Raw genomic sequence first — 20,025 nt, forward strand, 5'->3', positions numbered from 1 at the left:
TCGTAAATTATGACAATTTAAAAAAAAAAGTTCTTTAATTTTTACAGGAACATTACGAAAAATCCCTAAAGTCCGTATTAATGAATTTGATATAACTTGAAAAAAAAAATTAATTTCTCAAACTACCAATATTACCACTGAATTGTTTATTTAATATCTTCACACAAGAAAAAGTATAATTGCAAAAAACATTTCTACTTTTTTTTTATGTAAGATTTTAATATTTTCCTTGCTTGCATGAATGTGAAACTTTCGGCATGACAATTTTATATAATCTTGAACAATAATTAAAATAAAATTTAATTTAAAAACAGGAATATGGAAAGAATAATTAAATTTAAAAAATCGTATAAATGTTACAAACGTTCAGTATAGAAATGTACGATGCACTAGGTGTATCAGAATTTTTGGGGAATTTTTGACACCCCTAACAAAAAACTGTGAATAAAATATAAAAAACTCGTAATCTCTCTTTTTAAAGTGGTTTGTTTATTTTCTTTATGGAATATACTTCCAAAATAAACTATCAAAGTTGTTTAAAAAAATAATAGAAATATTATTTTTTATTTATAAAAAAAAAAGAAAAAAAAAAAAAAGTGTTTACAAACTGCCTGCACGCGTTCATGCAGCCATTTTTCTTTTTTTTACGTAATGAAATCTTAAATAATTTTACAAGTTAAATTTTTTTCAATTTTTAAACTTTAAAAATCTACCAAAATTGTTCTATTGGTTCAATTTTTAAGATATTTTCAGATTCAATGTGAAATTTTATGCTCTTTCCAATAAACCGAATATTCTAGACAAGCGTTTTTTTTTTTAAATTACCCCCCCCCACTTTGAAATGTCTATTAAAATGAAAATAATTCATTTTCTCACCTCAAATTTATATATCACAAATTGAAGATAAAAGATCAATAAATAAAATAGGCTAATTCAAAAAAAAAAAAAAAGTTATTTGTAAATTTACCTGTAAAGTCCAAAGTTTAAAACCTTTTTTTTTGTTGAATTTTTTTTGTTTTTTTTTAAGTGAAACCTTATAATCTTGTTATAGTCTTCAGAAGATTTTGTAGAATTATGACAATTTTTTTTATTTCATTCAATTTTTTTTTTTTTAGACATTTAAAAAAAAAAAAAATTCACTCCACGAAGAAGAAATAAAATATATTAAATCAAAAAACTCGTGTATTTCTTTAAGAGAATAAAAAAATACATAAAGAAATCGGTCGACTGGTTTTTTATTTTATCGACAAAAACTGATGTGAAATGGAATTATTTTTCACCTATGGTGGCCCATTGTTACTAACTTTTGTTTACAGCACACAATAGAAAGAGACATTAATTGTGGCGCTTAGACCCTCGAAAGATTCAACGTGAAAAAAAGCAGACATTTGTCTCCCTTTATTTCAACTGTGAAAAACATCTGATCGCACGTTTTTTTTTAATCATTGCTTAAAAAAATATTTTATTTAAAAAAGACATGGAATATAAAATATAAATATGGATAAATTCTTAACAATGAAGAATGGAAGAACCCATTGATTAGTATTTTTATAGGTAAGTGATTTTTTGGGATATATATATATACATAAAATTCGTTGATTTTCTTTAAATCTTTTTTAAAGAAAACCGATTTAAAAAAACAAATATTGCATAATTTGCTATATAACCTGTTATTTTCTTTTTAAATTTGGTCTTTGCTCCTTTGATTGAAAAAAAAAAAATTAGGGTTTGAATTACATTTTTCAAGTAGATAGGAGGTTGATTTATTCAATTTCTTATCACGCATTTTTAATGGCGTTTTCTGACACTGCTAACGATGCACGTCTGGGGAAAAAGAGAAAACCAGCACCCCCTCCTTCCTTTTAAATTACATGATGTCATTTTTAGACAGTCTTCAACTGGCTGAAATTTTGGGCTTCTATAAAATCCGTGTTTACGAAACTTTTGTTTGTTGCGATGTATGAAAGGCAGAATCCTTTGTTTGTTGAGCTAGTTAAACTATTTTTTGTACAAACAAGGTATTTTTTTTATTCAATTCAATATCTTAGAATTTTACTAATAATCTTTGAAATAGACCCAGAAAACTAATAATATTTATCTTTTCAAAATTTAGCTGAATTTGTTAGCTCACTGTGAGAAAAATCTTTCATAACTTTTTTTTTGTGTACAAATATTTTTTTTCCTTTTGGAAATTAACTTTAGTCTCTAATCTTTCAAATACAATCAAAAAGTAGTCGGAAATCTACAAAAAATTATGATAAATCAGCTTTCAAAAAATTATGATAAATCAGCTTTCAAAACGATTTCGTCCATTTTTGCATGTACCTAGTTTTTAAAAACAGTTTTGAAGAGAATCATTTTTAGAACGAGAAATTTAGCCAATTTTTTTTTATTATTATTTCTTTTTTAATTAGATTTTTTTTAAAGTTTGCTTTAAAATGTTAAGCTATTGCATTTCTTGATTTCAATAAATCGATTAAAGTAAATGTGCAAGTCACGTACGTAGAGGTGAGAAGTGTATACAAATGCACATGAGAAATGGCTACTCGAGGATAAGGATTAATGATGGTGCAGTAGTCAATGGGATAATGCAGTAATCGTTAGTAGTGGAAATTTGGTAAACTGGATTACTTAAGGGGATGGCTTATCAAGAACTTGTTTACGTTGGATTTGAAGACGACCATATTGTAGTCAGTTGGAAAGCAGGAAAACAGAACAGAGTTCCACTAGGTGTGCCAGAATTTTTTGGGAATTTTTGACACCCTTAACACAAAACTGCGAATAAAATACACAAAACTCATAATTTCTCTTTTTAAAGTGTTTTTTTTTTTATATATATGGGCATCACCACTTATTAAGGCCCAAAGACCACTCGGGGATAAGGGTTAATAGTGTACAGTAGTCAATTGAACAATATAGTAATTGTCAGTAATGGAAATTCGGTAAATTTGTTAACTGAAGTGGAACGGCTCATCAAGAACTTGTTTACGTTGGACTTGAAGACAATCAGATTGTAGTTAGCTGGAAAGCAGGAAAATGGAAGACAATTCCACAGGCGTGCAGTTCTAAGAAAGAAGCTTTGTTCATGGAATCTATGTTTAGGTTTAGGCACAGATAAAGAGTGGGGGGAATTATTGATAGTGTTTTCAGCTAGACGAGCGTTTCTTGTGAAAGTTTGGTGAGGGGGGACCATAGATTGAAGCTCAGTCGAGCATTTGCTATGAAAATAACGATACAGCAGACACAAACTCGCAACATCTCTTCTGTGAAATAGAGGTTGCACAGAAGAGAAAAGAACATCTCCTACAAGACTACAAAGTCTATTTTGAACTCTATCAAGGTAGGACAAGTCCTTTCTAGCAGCTCCTGACCAAATGTGGCAACAGTACTCCATCCTTGGGCGTACCTGGCTCTTATATAGAGAAAGAATTGCATCAGCAGTGAGATATCTACTGGAGTGATAGAAGGATCCCACCATTTTTCCAGCGACCTTGGCAACAGATTTAATATACATGTTCCATTTCAGATCATATCCAAACATGAGGCCTCCCAAAGACAAGAGCCATTCATTTCAATTGATGCCAGATGAGGATCAGAATGTTGGTTTTAGATGCATTAAAAGTAACCAGCCACTCCTTTCCCAATTGTATCACGTGTTCAAGATCAGGGGAGAGAGAATCGGAAAGAACTTGGTCGTTTACGGTCTTAGATTGCTACCATAGATGGTAGTGTAATCAGCATAAATGTCTACGAATAATGTAAGTATGTGATTTGGAAGATGATTAATGTAGATCAGGACAAGAGTTGGGCCCAGGATGGACCCCTGAGAGACTTCAGCATTATTGCTGTGAGCTTCTGATTTCTGCCCATCAACTACTACTTTTTTTTTTTTTTTTTTTTTACATTGACATCACCACTTATCAAGGCCAGGCGGCCACTCGAGGATAAGGGTTAAAGAGTGTACAGTAGAAATTGGAAAATATAGTAATTGTTAGTAATGGAAATTCGGTAAATTTGTTAACTTATATGGAACGGCTCATTAAAAACTTGTTTACATTAGACTTGAAAACGACCATATTGTAATCAGCTGGAAATCAGGAAAACGGAAGACAATTCCACAGGTGTGCAGTTCTAAGAAAGAAGCTTTGTTCATGGAATCTACGTTTAGGTTTAGGCACAGATAACGAGTGGGGGGAATTATTCGTAGTGTTTTCAGCCAGACAAGTGTTTCTTGTGAAAGTTTGGTGAGGGGGGACCATAGACTGAAGCTCAGTCGAACACTTTCCATGAAAATAACGATACAGCAGAGACAAACTCGCAACATCTCTTCTGTGAGATAGAGGTTGCAGGGAAGAGAAAAGGACATCTCCTACGAGACTACGAAGTCTATTTTGAACTCTATCAAGGCAGGGCAAGTTCTTTCTAGCAGCTCCTGCCCAGATGTGGCAACAGTATTCCATCCTTATGAACCTATCAGAGAGAAATGATTTAATAATTGAGACAACATTTACAGCTATACTATAGCTGGAGATCTTGTGAAGTAAGCCTTTATGCCATACTCTATCAAAGGCCTTGGATATGTCAAGAGCAATTGCCCTAGAAAGATTGCCTCTGTCAAGTGATTTGCTAATTCTATGAGATATAACTGTAAGCACATCTGCTATAGATCTAGCAGAAATGAAACCATATTGTGTGTCACTAAGAAGGTTATTTTTGCTGAGATGGTTGATTACTTATCTATTTAACACAGATTCCAGCAACTTATTCATGACGCACAGGAGACTTATTGGCCTGTACTGAGAGGGGGATGACCGATCACCTGAATTCTTAAATACAGGGCATACTGATGAGATTTTCCAGAGTGATAGGAGGCAATTCTCCTTAAGACAACGTTTAAACAGTTTTGTAAGTATGGGTGCGAGTTCTGGTTGAAGTTTTTTGAGTACTATAATTGGAATACCTTCAGAGCCAGTTGTTTTACTGGAATCAAGGTTTTTGATTAGCTTGGCAACATCACGAACAGATATCTGTATATCACATAGCGTATTTTCTGATACAGGAGGAAATATTGGGGTTGGCGGCCTTGGTCGCAAAGAGTAGAATTAGCTGCAAAGTTCTTGGCAAAGAGTTTGGCTTTGTCTGATGCTGACGAGATTACCTCAGGTCCATTAATGATAGTTGAGATAGAGCACACGCTTCTGTTCAGGATTGTTTGCTATTTACCAAAACTGGTGGGAACCAAGCCACTGCTCAGCTACTTTGGACTTGATGGACTGAGCATACAAGTCTCTTGCATTCTTTATTACTTTCTTACAGTGGTTGCTGGCAGTCTTGAAAGCAGCTTTAGTCTCAATACATTTATTACGTTGGAAGCAATGGGAAAAGTGATTTCTGTGTGCAATGGCAGCAGCACATTCTGGAGAGCACCATGGCTGGCTGTTAGGTTTTTGCTGGAACTTTTTCGAGGGTATGAAACGGTCTTTACCTACAATTAACCATTCCGTCAGGTCTGATACTATAGAGGGCACATCATTTTTAAACATGGAACAGAGGTAGATCTAATATAAATGTATGAAATTCGATTGGTTTGTTTAATTTCTTTATGGAATATACTTCCAAAATAAACTATTACAGTATTTTGAACAATAATAGAAATATTTTTTATTTTTTAAAAACAGTGTTTACAAAGTGCCTGCACGCGCTCATGCAGCCATTTTTTTTTACCTAATGAAATCAATTGAATTTTACGAGTTAATTTTTTTTTTTTAATTTTTTTAAAAATCAAAATTTTTCTATTGGTTCAATTTTGACGATATTTTCAGGTTCAATGTGAAATTTTATGCTCTTTCCAATAAACAATATAATATTCTAGACAAGGTTTTTTTTTTTAATTCACCCCCCCCCATTTAGAAATGTCTATTAAAATGAAAATAATTTTCTCACCTCTGATTTATATATCACGAATTAAAGATAAAAGATCAATAAATATAATAATCTAATTTAAAACAAAACAAAAAAAAGAATAGTTTTGTGCAAATTTACCGGTAAAGTCAAAGGTTTAATACCTTTTTTTTAAAAACCATGTTGATTTTTTTTTTTTGAAATGAAACCTCACATTTTAAAAATTTTGTCCTGCAAAGATTGAATACCTACAATTTTTTTCTGCTTCATTCAATGTTTTATTTTTTAGATTAGAAAAAAAAAAAAAAAATTACTACATAAAGAAGAAATAAAATATATTAAATCAAAAACTCATGTATTTCTTTAAGATAATTTAATAAAAAAATGGAAAATTGGTCGAGTGGAATTTTTTTAAACGGCAAAAACTGATAAGTGAAATGTGATCATTTTTCAAGTTACGATGGTCCATTGTTACTAACTTTTGTTTACAGCCAGAAATAGAAAGGGAGATTAATTCTGGCGTTTAAGGCCACCCAAAGTTCTCAACTTGAATAAAAGGAGACGTTGTCTCCCTTTATTCCAGTTGTGAGCATCTGATATTGCGGTATTTTTGAATACTTGCTTAAAAAAGTATTTTATTTAAAAGGACATGGAATATAAAATATAAATATGAATATGAATAAATTCTTAACAATGAAAAATGGAAGTACCCATTGATTAGCATTTTTCATAGGTAAGTGATTTTTTGGAATTTATATATATTTATTATATTCGAAGTAAGTTAAAATTCATTGATTTTCTTTAAATCTTTTAAAGAAAACAGATTTAAAAAAACAAATATGGCATATTTTGCTATTAAACCTGTTATTTTAAATCTTGGTCTTTGCTCCTTTTATTGAAAAAAAAAATAGAGTTTGAATTACATTTTTCAAGTAGTTATAAGCTTCGAAAGATAGTAAATCTAATTATTCAAGTTATTATCATGCATTTTTAATGGCGATTTCTGACACTTCTAGAGTTCCACAGGCATGCGGTTCTAAGAAAGAAGCTTTGTTAATGGAATTTACGCTTAGGTTTAGGCACAGATAAGGAGTGTGGAAAATTATTGATAGTGGTTTCAACTAGACGAGTTTTTTTTTGTGAAAGGCCGGGGGGGGGGGTAGATTGGAGCCCAGACGAGCACTTGCTATAAAAAGATTAAGGACATCCTAATTAAATAATAAAAAAACAGTATCAAACTTTAAGAATTGTTTTGTACCGTCATTCTCATCTCATCTGTAATTCACTTAGAAGAATACACGTTTTGGGACAAGTAAAATTAACCCTCCTTAAAAAATAGTTTTGCATCACTTTAATGTCCCAAATATGAAACCTTACATCAATAATCCTTATTTCGTTTAAAAAAAATTATTACATGGTCTTAATTTTTAAAAAATGCCTACAATTTATGGGATCATAAGAAATCGAAATTTAAGAAGTTTTTCCTCAATTAGTTGCTTATTATTAATAACTATGCATCAAATTCAATGCAAATCTAAAATACTTGAATTTTAATAGGGGTAGGACAAATTATGCTCCACCCCACCTCTTATCTCGGCATTGTTTCCTGTCGTCCTGGACTTCTTCCTGCCATCGGAATCACGCACTGTCGATTCAGAAGTGTGGTTAGAGATTGTGCAACCCCTGCTTCACAAGTACACGTGCAGCTACCGGGGTATTTACTGTTTCTCAAAACAGGACAGAAATGATAACAACAATAATGCCTCCCCCCTCTCAAAAAAAAGAAAAAAAAACTCATTTAAAAATGAAATTTGGCCAATATTTATTGATTAATTATTAAAATTTCATGAAGTACTTCCAACCTGCCTTTGAAGAAAAACTAAATAAAACTAACATTAATCACCTTATTAACTATGCTCCAAAATTTATAATGATCGGTTAATTCGTTTAGGAATGAATCCTGTACTTACAAATACATATATATATTTCTTGTTTCACTCTTTTTTTTTTTTTCACCCCCCCCCCCAGTTTCTTACAATAACAAATACCCAGAAACTCGTTCTATAGCAATAAGTTTTATCTTTTTTTTTTTTTTTTTTAATTTTTAAATTTTCCTGTTTGAAACATTTTCTTTTTTATCCTGTCTTTTTATTCTGATAAGGCGTTATTATATATGACTAATAGTGAAAAGACTAGCAAAACATTTTTTCCGTCAGGGTTAGATAAAATAAAAATTTGTTTGTTTTTTTTTATTCAGGTCTTAAAAAATAAAATTTATTTGTAAACTAAAAGTAAAACTATTCTCATTAAATCAGAGAAATCATGTTTTTATTTTACAGAAATCAACAAGACATTGTTTAAATCTTTGTATTAAGTATTAATAAAGCTTTCAATTTTATTTTAAATCCTATCAACAAAAATATAAACATGACTAACTTTCTCATGATGCAAAATTAAAAGCAGACACTTTATTATTATCATTATTATCAATAACGCGATTTCCAAGAAACGATTCATCATAGCTTAATAAAAAGTTACAAGTACCGCCAAAGCGCACCAAAGAATTACCCGCTCCTATATGTAACATTTTTTTGTCTTTACAAGAGAGTTACTGCTTATCAAAGCCCAAAGGCTACTCAACGATAAGGGTTAAAGGTTCAACTTTTGTACCATTTAAAAGAAGGGGCTTAACATAAACTAGCAATATTTTTTTAATGAAACTGCGAAACTAAAATCATGTTTACATTATCGACGCTTCAAAACAACGTACATAGTGTCCATTTTTAAGGTGCAGACTAGACATACATGTGTTTAATAAATCTAGCAAAAATTTAATAGCCAGATTTTCATGAAATTTTCGATACTTATTCACTTTTGAATTAAAATATTTCGTAAAATATGAGGAATATTTTAATTTTACAAAATCTGAACAAAATAGGATTTATCGAAATTTCAATATTTCAAACCGCTGGAGAGTTTTAACAATTGCATATCTTTTTATGTTTAAGCAACCTATTCTTTTGTTATTTATCTTAAATTCGTAAATTAAAAACATGGAAATCAATTCAATATTATTGTGTAAAAAAAAAAGGGGGGGCTTTCATTAATATGATCAGTTAAATTGTAAACAAAAATAATTTTTGAAAAGATTAAAATGATTTAAATTCAAAATTTTCAAAAATGTTCAATTTAGAAAATAAAATTTTGAGTAATGCTTACCTAACTTTTTAAATATTTTAATATGATATAAAAATGAACATTGCCAACTGTAAAATAGCGAACTCAACACCAATTTTAAAATATGATATTGTAAATATATGATTTTTTTTTTTTTTTTACTAACTGGACCCGTGTACTAGCGTTGCCCGGTGGAAGTATGCTCCCCACCCCACCCTTAAAAACAAATTAAATTACGGTTGTTAGGGGGAGCCACTGCCGACCCAGTAAAATAGTGGGCACTAACGCCCGAAGAACAAAATGAAATAACAACCATAGTATCTATAAACCCATGGGGATTTGATTATGTGCTGTGATTATTCCGTGCTTTCATCTAACGTGTCAACATTAAAACAACCAAAAAAATGCTGATGCAGACCTAAACAATGATTCTCCTAGCCTTTAAATTTTTTCCTATCATCGAGTACAGGCTTAATTTTCAGATTAAAAAAGAAATTTAAGGTAGTATTTTTAATGGCTGCAATAGGAGAGCAATTTGTAAAGATAACGTTCTAATAAAGGGAACAAACACTTATTTTGCCACGTTAGATGTTAATCCTGGCCCTAGCCATTAAATGTTTCCCTTTTCTGTTGGTAAGGTGTATACAATTTTTTCCAACGTATTTTGTTAATGTGAAAGCTAAGCATGTAATTTATGATAAGTGGCATGGAAATGTGTGAAAATTTCCAAAGAAATAATGTAAATGTTAGTGACAGCATTAACAATGAGAGTGGCCAAAAAATGGGTGTTCACTGTAGTAAAATGTTATAATTCCAAATATAAGTCTGTAAGCGCTGATAATCACTTGGATAATTTATGAATAAGTGAAAAATAAAAAAAAGTACATGGTAGGGGCAGCATTATTCAGGTCCACCAATGTTTTTTTTTTTTTTTTTTTTAATTATTTTGGAATCTGAAAGTTGTGTGTTTTAAAGGTTTTAATTTAAAATTTAAAAGAGTAAAAGTAGCCATTAGCTGAGCCTAAATAGGTTGGCATACTCTAAATATCTGAAACGAAATATTTCAGAGAAAAGGCTAAAAACAACCAAAATGATAATTATAGCCAGATTTATACAAATAAAAAAATAAAATTTTGAAAACAAAAATATGTGTGTGGAAATATAAATATTTTTGTATTTTACATGTAATTATTGGTATTTTTTGTATTTGTGTAGATGGGTTAGGTTAGAAACCGATGAATTTCATATATTTTTATACATTGAGTTTAGCTTTCAATAATTGCGTCTTATTTATTACAATTGGTTCTAAAAGAAAAAAATTACAACATTTTATTAAAAGAAATATATTGCAGAAAAAAATTGTTTGCAAAAAAATAAGTTTGTTCAATTTGTTCAATAAACTTCTGGAATTTTTTTTTCAGCATAATAAAAAAAACGCAAATATTTGGGAGCTAATCTCTTCAATTTAGTCCAGAGTTAACATCTTTAATATCGTTGTAATCTCTCTATTGCATTAATAAAGGTAATATTCAAGGTGAGAAAAAAGTTTTACATTCACCTTAATGTAAAAATATTTCGAGGTTTTCAGGTAATCTATTAACGAATAACAAATAGTCCTGCCATAAGCCAAACAACACGCACATGTGCGTTGTTCGGCTGGCCGTCAAAGAGCATAACATTCTTACATAAAAACAAATTGTCGTTGACAATTTTACCCGCTTCTGGTTGTCTTGGACTTCTGGTATTATTATACTCATCCAGGACATCCTGGTATTGCCACATGAATTGAACGATAATAAAAAAAGTTGTTGTTTTGAGGAGTCTTCTACATTCCTTCTGCACAACAAAAATGATGTATTTCTCGAGTGGATTGTGGCGTGTAATGAGAAGTGGATCCTCTACGACAACCAGTGACGTTCAGCACAGTGGCTGGATACCAGAGAAGCTGCACAACACTTCCTGAAGCCGAAATTGCACCAAAAAAAAAAAAAAAAAAATTATGGTGACTGTTTGGTGGTCTGCGGCCAGTCTCATCCATCACAGCTTCTGGGCGAAACGATTACGGTGGCGAAGTATTGCTGACAAATTGATGAAATGCACCAGAAGCTCCAACGTATATGCCTGAGATTGGTCAATATGAAGGGACCAATTATCCTTCATGACAACGCTCGCTCACACGTTGCTCAACTGACCCTGTAGAATCTGAACAAATTGGGTTACAAGATTGCCTCAACCGCTATATTCACCGGACCTCTTGTCCACCGATTATCACTTTGATATCGAGATGATGCCGAATCGGCCTTCAATGACTTTATTGCTTCCAGAACTCCGGATTTCTATGCTAATGGGATAAATAAACTTGTTTCTCGTTGGCAAAAATGTGTTGATTCTAATGGTTCTTATTTCGATTAATAAAGTTTATCATGAAAGGAGTTATTTTTTGACGTTGAACATCAAAAAACGACATTATTTTTGCACCAACCTAATAGAAAACGATTAAAGTGAGAAACTGTATTTCTGTTACATGTAATGGTTGTCTTCACAGTCCGAGTTACAATGTATGATAGTTATTCTAAATCACATTCCCTAACACTAGCAACCATATTTGTCCCTGAATCCCGCAAGCCTAAGAAAATGTTATTGAAGATTTTATACTCATCCAAAACATTGTGCAATTCTTCACTTATTATTGTACCTGTGTGTGCACTAGGGAATGGAACCACTCTAAGCACAGCTTTGCACTGTTCTTTGAAAACACCGTCAAAGTCAGAAAGGGAGCATTATCTGTTGTAGCTGTCCAAATGTCTCTAATTCATGAAATGTTGCTAATATCAGTAAGAAACGGTTGAATTTTTGTTTTACTTTTGTAAATATATAAAAAATTATTTTGCAGTAAAGTACGTTTTTGATGAATGCTGTAATTTGAACAAAGTTTTGCAACAAGTCTATGGCTTAATATCAATAGCAATCGTTTCTCTTATCAAATAATGGATCTCTTGTGACCTGTGAGCATTAATATCCCAAATTTTTTAAGGCCAATATTGATTCTATAGTAGTTTGGGGGTTCACTGGAGGCCTCATAGTTGCTGCTACTTGTTCCTGGAATGTCATTGAATATTCATTGTGCTTCCTTTTATTTGCAACTTTTGTTTCTTTTGGATGAACTTTTCTAAGTTGGTTTAACATATTAGTCATTGTTTTTGCTGATTTGCCATCCTTTAATGTGACACTTCGACATAACTTGCAAGCAGCTGTATTTTTATTCTTGGAATCGCCATCAAAATACTTCCAGCAGAAAGAAATTGGTTGCCATAATGGTTGAAGGTTGTTGTCAATATTTAGTTAATTTTTTACGTATTTAAATTACTTATGTCTGATATCTAATTAGTAATTTATCTCAACAAAATATACATTACCTAAACCAGAAAAAATAAAAATATATACGCAATGATAGCAAGACTTAAAAAATGAGGAACAAGAGTATGACTGATGAAGAATGCTTTATTTTCAGTTCACACATCGTCGCAATTTACTGTACAATTCCTTAACATGAAAACTGAAAGGTGAAGTAATAATTTTCTTTGACAGTGATTTAAAGTAAAAAATAATATTAATTTGATAGGAAGAGAAAGGAAGAAAATTTTCCATATGCTTACATCTATTTGACTCAAGTTCAACGCAGTTGTAAAAGTTTACATGTTAACATCACGTCATGTCTGTTATTTGATAATATGGTGTAGACGATGCATGTATCTTCAATAAATTTTCACTGGCAAGCAAAAGAGTGAGTTAACTTTCTTCCTTTCCAACATAATTAATATTAGTATCATTTATGACTAAAAAATTTGCTGATAAATCAGCATTAGAAAATCTATTGATCGGCCGATTAATCAGTAATCGGCTAATTTGACAATCGGTACATCCCTAATAAGAATTTTTATACAATAGTAAAATTTGGGGAGCAAGAAAATTTAAGCAAGAGGTTTTTAATAGAACATGGTGTATTTCCCAAAACGGCCATATGTCCAAAGTGCCAAACACTGTGTTCTTTTATGAAGAAAAGTCAAATTTGTTGCTGCGCAAACTATGTATTAATGCCCGAAGGAAAAAAAAAAGGAAAAGATGCGGTTTCGGTAGGACTGAAAGGAAGGCAACATTTTTGGAGAAATGTAAACTTCCTTACTGGAAAATTATAAAATGTTTGTCAACCATTTTTCAGGTAAAATGTGAGACCAAAGCAATTTGGAAAAAAAAATTAAAATAGAACGAAATTTAAATTTCCATTCCATTTTTAAAACAACTCCAAAACAGAGCACTTGCGACAAGTTTTACCATTTTATCTTATTAGATGTGAAAACCAAAATTAAGATTCTTATCACTAATTATAAAGTCCTCTTAACAAAACCTTTGTAAGAAACAAGTAATTGCCAAAGTTTAGCAAAGCTAATCGATCATCTCAGCCACCATTCTTATTTTTCATGTGTCGAGGTAATAATTTTCAATGAAAGAAAATTCTGAAGAAAAAAAAAAAAAAATACAAAATTTGAAGCAACCAAAAACCAATTTTTTCTGAAGTAAACAAAAACTGGTTACTAACCAGAGATTTTGTCTAGTTCAGCAAAAATTCAGTGGTTAGGATTAAAAGAAAAACTGTTCAATTCAAATTGTACAAATAAAAAATATTATAGATGGCACAGGTTTATATTACAATTCACAGTGGTATGAAGAAGTTGTCAAAAAACAAATAAATGTAATCAAAGGTAAGATAAGTTACTTTTCTACTTAACTGGATATGTTTTTAGTGTTTCTTTTTAATGTAAAATGTTTATTCGGTTTGTAAAACAAGTAATATTGAGCGCCAATGGAGAAGAAAAAAATGGTTTTGATGTCTCTTTACATATTGAAAGTGTCCATAATCACTTTAAAATAAGAGATAAAACAAAACAGTGGTTCAAACCCACCCAATAAATGTCATGGTAACATTTATTAGGTATGTTTCAACCACCACTTTGTTTTATTTCTTATTTTGAAGTTTTTGTCGAGACTTCAAAGACATTGTGGCTATTTTTTCTTCACTATTACTTGTTTTTCAAACCAAATAAACATTTTACATCAAATAGAAACACTAAAAACTTATCTACTTAGTTAGAAAATATCTTATCTTGCCTAACATTTCTTTGTTATGTATTTGTTTTTTTGACAACTTTCTTGTACTGCTGTGGTAGCAGTGTCAGAAACCAAAATTAAAAATGTGTGAAAAAAAAATTGAATAATTCGACCTATCTTTCCAGGTTTATAACTTGAAAAATGTAATTCAAACCCTAATTTTTTTTTTCAATTAAAGGAGCAAATACCAAATTTTCCAAAAATAACAGGTTTAATAATAGCAAATTATGCAATATGTTTTTTTTTAAATCGGTTTTCTTTAAAAAAGATTAAAGAAAATCAACGAATTTAACTTGCTTCGATAAATATATGTATATATAAATGCCAAAAAATCACTTACCTATGAAAAAAAATACTATTCAATCGGTACTTCCATTATTCATTGTTTAGAATTTATCCATATTTATATTTTAAATTCCATATATTTTTTAAATAAAATAATTTTTTTAAACAACTATTTGAAAATTGCACCATTACGTAAGTATTGCTACGTTTTAGTGAAACACCGGAAGTGGTGTTTAATCATGTTTTGAAATACAGATGGACAGAAGGAAACAAAAACCACACGTTCGCGTTAACCATCAAGAAGAAATGTGTCTCCATAGGTAAAAAATACTCACATTTTACTTATAAATTTTTGCTTTAAAAAAAAAAAAAAGTCAAAGAATTTTTTTTTTTCTTTTCTCAAAGAAATACATGAGTTTTTGATTTATATTGTATTACTTCTTTTTGGAGTGAATTTTTTTTTTTTTTTTCAGATATTAAAAAAACATTGAACGAAATAGAAATAAGTGTCGTAATTAAACAAAACTTTCTGTGCACTATAAGAACATTATAAAGTTGCACTTAAAAAAAAAATTCAAGTTTTTTTTTTAAGTTTTAAACTTTGGACTTTACAGGTAAATTTGCAAATAACTGTATTTTTTGTTTTTTTTTAAATTAGCTTATTTTATTTATTGATCTTTTATCTTCAATTTGTGATATATAAATTTGAGGTGAGAAAATTAATTATTTTCATTTTAATAGACATTTCCAAATGGGGGGGGGTGACTTAAAAAAACCCTTGTCTAGAATATTCGGTTTATTGGAAAGAGCATAAAATTTTACATTGAACCTGAAAATATCGTCAAAATTGAACCAATAGAAAAATTTGGATAGATTTTTAAAGTGAAAAAATTGAAAAAAAAATTAACTTGTAAAATTCAATTGATTTCATTACGTAAACAAAATGGTTGCATGAAGGAGGCACTTTGTAAACACTTTTTTTTAAAAATAATATTTCTATTATTTTTTTAACGACTTTAATAGTTTATTTTGGAAGTATATTCCATAAAGAAAATAAACAACCCACTTTAAAAAGAGAAATTACGAGTTTTGTTTATATTTTATTCGCAGTTTTGTTAGGGGTGTCAAAAATTCCTAAAATTCTGACACCTGGATTGTAATACAAACTGGATCGCACATTATGGATCGGTAGAAAATTTAATTCTACTGCATTTGTGGCAAATAATAATTTTTTGTTTACAAATTCAACAGTTAACTATTCTCGACTCTTTAATTTTTTTTTTTTTTACCGATTTTATGCCTTTGCATTTTTTTTTTTTTTTTTTTTTTCTGGGTGTAAAATTTCATTTACTTTTGGGTAAATGTGACTATCGGAATACCCTGGCAAAAGCACCGTTAAAAAAATCGTCTACGTCCATCAAACTTAAACACCGAACCGGAACTCGAAAACAAAATAGAACAAAATTTATTTTTATTATCACCCGAAAAGATGTATTTCCTGTTATTATTTTAGTAAGAACGAATTATTATTTCATGATCTTTCTTATTAAAATGAAATAAAACGAAAGTAAATATCCTTTTCGTAATATGCCGACCGTCCATCAAAAATCACTTGACAAGTATTGCTCGTTGAGGTAGAATTTGACAATACTAGTAGAACATTACATTTTTGACAGATTTTCTTTTCGTTCTAACTCAACAGATGGGTTTGTATTACTGTACACATAGATTCGAAAAAGTTGTCAAAAAACAAATATATGACAAATAAATGTTATCAAAGGCAAGATAAGTTACTTTTCTACCAAACTGGATATATTTTTCGTGTTTTTATTCAATGTAACATGTTTATTCAGCTCGAAAAGCATACAGTGTTTACCGATGTATTGGAAAATTCAAAATGGCGGTCGACCCTCTCTTTAACACGGTAAGTTCGGAAAAAGGTGTAATAAATAATAAACTCGACAAAATACTGTTAGAAATTCGCTCAATATATGTTTCCGTGACATAACTTGACATATATTCGGTGTTTTTTAATAGTATTTTGTCTAGTTTATTATTTATAACACTTTTTCCCGAACTTACCGTGTTAAAGATAGAATCAGACGCCATCTTGATTTTTCCAATACATTCGGTAAACACTGTATGCTTTTCGAGCTGAATAAACATGTTAAAGTGAATAAAAACACGAAAATTATATCCAGTTTGGTAGAAAAGTAATTTATCTTGCCTTTGATAACATTTATTTGTTATATATTTGTTTTTTTGACAACTTTTTCGAATCTATGTGTACAGTAATACAAACCCGAATTTTCTATCATAATCCAGATTGCCCCTTTTTGAGAGATCTGGCATATCCTCCACAATAAAAAAAAAACAAAAAAAAGCAACGCTGTGTGTCCAACTTTGCCCTTGTGGGGAGGATAGTAAATACTATCGTGCTAAATATGGAAGGGGGTTAAAACTGTGACGCGCGTTAGAGGTACCTAGTAAATTAGAAACTTAGTTTTCGAGTCTTAACTTAGTTGTAGTGTTTGCACAGTTCTAAAAAGCAAAAGCCTTCTCGCCGGGGCATTTTCCCCCCTACCGCGGTAGTCGATTTTAAGAAAGGGGGAGATAAATACCCCAACCTAAAAACCGATCTCGTTACCTTCGTGAGGAAGGACAGGTAAATACTTACGGACCGTGCTGAAAAACATAAATAAAATAAAAAATAACGTTAAAAAACCCATTGCTTTCTGTACTTTCACCCAATAATTTAATAAACAAAAGCTACCATAAAAATTGAATTTAACTTAATGTACTATGTAAAAAAATATATATACTACAGTACGTAGCAAGCACCCAGATAAAAAAAACAAAAAAAACAGCATTTCCCCAGCAAAAACTAACTAAAGGTATTAAAAACAAAAGAAAGCAATCCGAAGGTGAATTAATCAAAAATAAATAAAAGGACGACTTAAAAATAAAACAATCTCTACTTCTAAGAGTTAAGAAAGAAAAGAATGTTTCAAGTTGCCAACGGAACCTTTTACGAGAAGTTGTGTCACGTGACTAAGTATCTTACGCACCATGCTTCATCATAACTTATATATATATATATATATATATATATATATATATATATATATATATATATATCAAACTTTATAAAGAGCTTCTTCTCAGCCATTTTATACCTGCAATGTTCATTTCATCGCTTTTTAAATTTTCAGCATCTTTTGTCGTTTTCAAAACAACATCGATCTCCGCTCAAATTTCCATATTTCTTTCTGACTTGGGACAAGGCGAAGGCGCCCCAGCCTTACAGAGTGTGCCAGTGGAGTTCGGTTTTGAGTGCTCGATCTCCAGAGACTATTCGCCAAGGCATTACTTCCTCCATTTGAAACTGGGAGTTTGATTCATTGACCGGGCAACTGAGGTGCTATCATCGGTGGAATGGACCCAAATTACGATAAATTTTGTACAGATCCAAAGTACATCCCCCTTTTAAGAGGAGGTCGCGACTTAACGTTCAACAGACTTCTTTTAGCCAAGATGAAAGTGTAGTATCTGATTTGATACTACACTTCATCCTTTGTCTGGTCAGTGAAGAAATCCTTCTAGACTAAGGCAATTTTAATTTGTGTCTCAAGACAAAGTGTCTCTTTTTGGCAAACTGGATTAACCTCAACATTAAAAACCGATCTTGTGTTAACTCTGCCCTCGCGCGGGGGGGGGGGAGTAAATAAGGATATCGTGTTACATTCAATCCAGGTAGAAATCTGGATACAATCAAAGTATAGTATCCGTTTTATCCTAGGAAGCCATTCTCCCAAGTATTACCGCCTTCTTTTCGAGAATGGCGAAGTTTACTTCTTTTGTTTGATAATTTCAGAAAGGGATGGACGGTCTAAGGCGGCCTCATCTGTGAAGGAATGCTGGCAAGACAGACCATGTTATTTTTGCACCCACCCAGAGAAACCCCTTTGTGGACCAGGACCACAAAGGTTGGATTTCTCCCCACGATGTTAAATAGAATATTTCTGAAAAATGAAAATAGATTTTTTTTTTTTTTTTTTTTTTTTTTTTAGATATTCTAAAAAAATGTTGATAAACGAAAGTAGGTATTTAATGTTAATATTTTTATGTATTTATTTATTTATTATACATAAAAAGAAAAATTGTTACTTTATTGATTTTTTTTTTTTTTTTTTCACAGAAAAACTAAAATAATTTACTGGATACAAAGAGGGGGGTTGATTTGCGTAAACGATTAATAGTCGAAACGATTTACAAGACTTAATTTTTGCCATAAACATAAGAAATATGAAGTAAAAACGATACAATTCTTTCAGATCAGCTTTGTTGTTTTTATCATCATTATTATTTTACCTAAACGAAACTCGAAGAAAAAAAAGTTGAAAATAAAAATGTTTAAAAAAAAAAAAAAAAATCTGAAAACTTATTTTATTTAGATTATTCGTACTTCCATTCCTATTTAGAGTGTTTTATTCACAACGTTTCGGCCGATTTAACCTCTGACCTTTTTTCAGGTGCATCTTTATAAACTTGAGAACCATCTCATCAAACTTGGTAATGTTTATGCCAAACCAACTTAAAAAAAAAGATGCACCTTGAGGTTGGAGATTACATCGGCCGAAACCTTATGAATATAGCAATAGAGATGAGAATAGTATTGTAAGTAATTATCTAATTCCAGTTATAAATTAGAAAACATTATTTTCGTCATTTGAAATTGAAGGAAACGTTAAAAATTTATAAATCAAAGAAAAAAGTACGAATGCGCTGAAGATTTTTTTTTTTTCTAAAATAAAAAAGTTATTATAAAATAATTAAGAAAAAAAAAATGGGCGCTGATTAAAACACCCTAGTTGTATCCGTCAAGAATTTGTAATCCTACCTTCTCTCGTTTTTCCAACTGATTTGACGGTATTATTTTCTGTTTTGGTAGCAATGTCACTTAAAGCCTTCATAGAAAGTCGTCCAACTTTGTCGTGACGCTGCGCCATTGCTGTGTTACCTTCAAAACTGGAGAGTTACACAAACAAAAAGTTTTCTCTTTCCCGTTGCGCGAGTCCAGTCGGTATTTCCCCCAGTTTCACATCAGCATACGCAACTTATAGTTCATTTCCACACGCAAGTAGTCCCAAATCCGGAAAACACAAAATAATGATTTTGATTTTATTGCCAGAAAAATAAATGTTCTGTACACGAATCGGTAATAAAATATTTTTAAAAGTGTTCATATTTTTAATTCCTGTATTCTTTCATTTTCTTTTCTTAGGAAACTTTTTTTTTTAGCAAAAAGTTGGGTAAAAGGGCATAATGCCCGAGATTCGTTACTTTCGGCTGAGAAGCAAGCACTAAGTAGTTCAGAAGTAAGCGGCAAAAGGCAAAAAGTTAATTCCGAGTTCAACAATTTCTTGATAAGCAACAAATATTGATAAAATCGTTGATAAAGTAATTACAGAAGCTGATCCATGTTTATTGCTTATT

General features: G+C 30.8%; 1 protein-coding gene across 3 annotated transcripts in view; it reads right to left on the reverse strand.

The window, feature by feature from the left end:
• The window catches only part of LOC145255758 (telomerase-binding protein EST1A-like), a 232,684-nt gene extending 213,027 nt beyond the window's left edge, over nt 1-19,657 (reverse strand). For 2 of the 3 annotated variants that reach the window (XM_080114411.1, XM_080114409.1), the window contains exon 1: nt 19,430-19,657. In XM_080114411.1, the coding sequence (XP_079970537.1) occupies nt 19,430-19,538 (109 nt within the window). In that variant the 5' untranslated portion in view covers nt 19,539-19,657. The remainder of the gene's footprint in view (nt 1-19,429) is intronic. The other variant, XM_080114410.1, reaches the window with a different exon arrangement.
• Nucleotides 19,658-20,025: the final 368 nt, after the last annotated feature.

Source organism: Euprymna scolopes, chromosome 31, assembly GCF_053919585.1.
Source record: "Euprymna scolopes isolate OS-2025 chromosome 31, ASM5391958v1, whole genome shotgun sequence".
NCBI lineage: Eukaryota > Metazoa > Mollusca > Cephalopoda > Sepiida > Sepiolidae > Euprymna > Euprymna scolopes.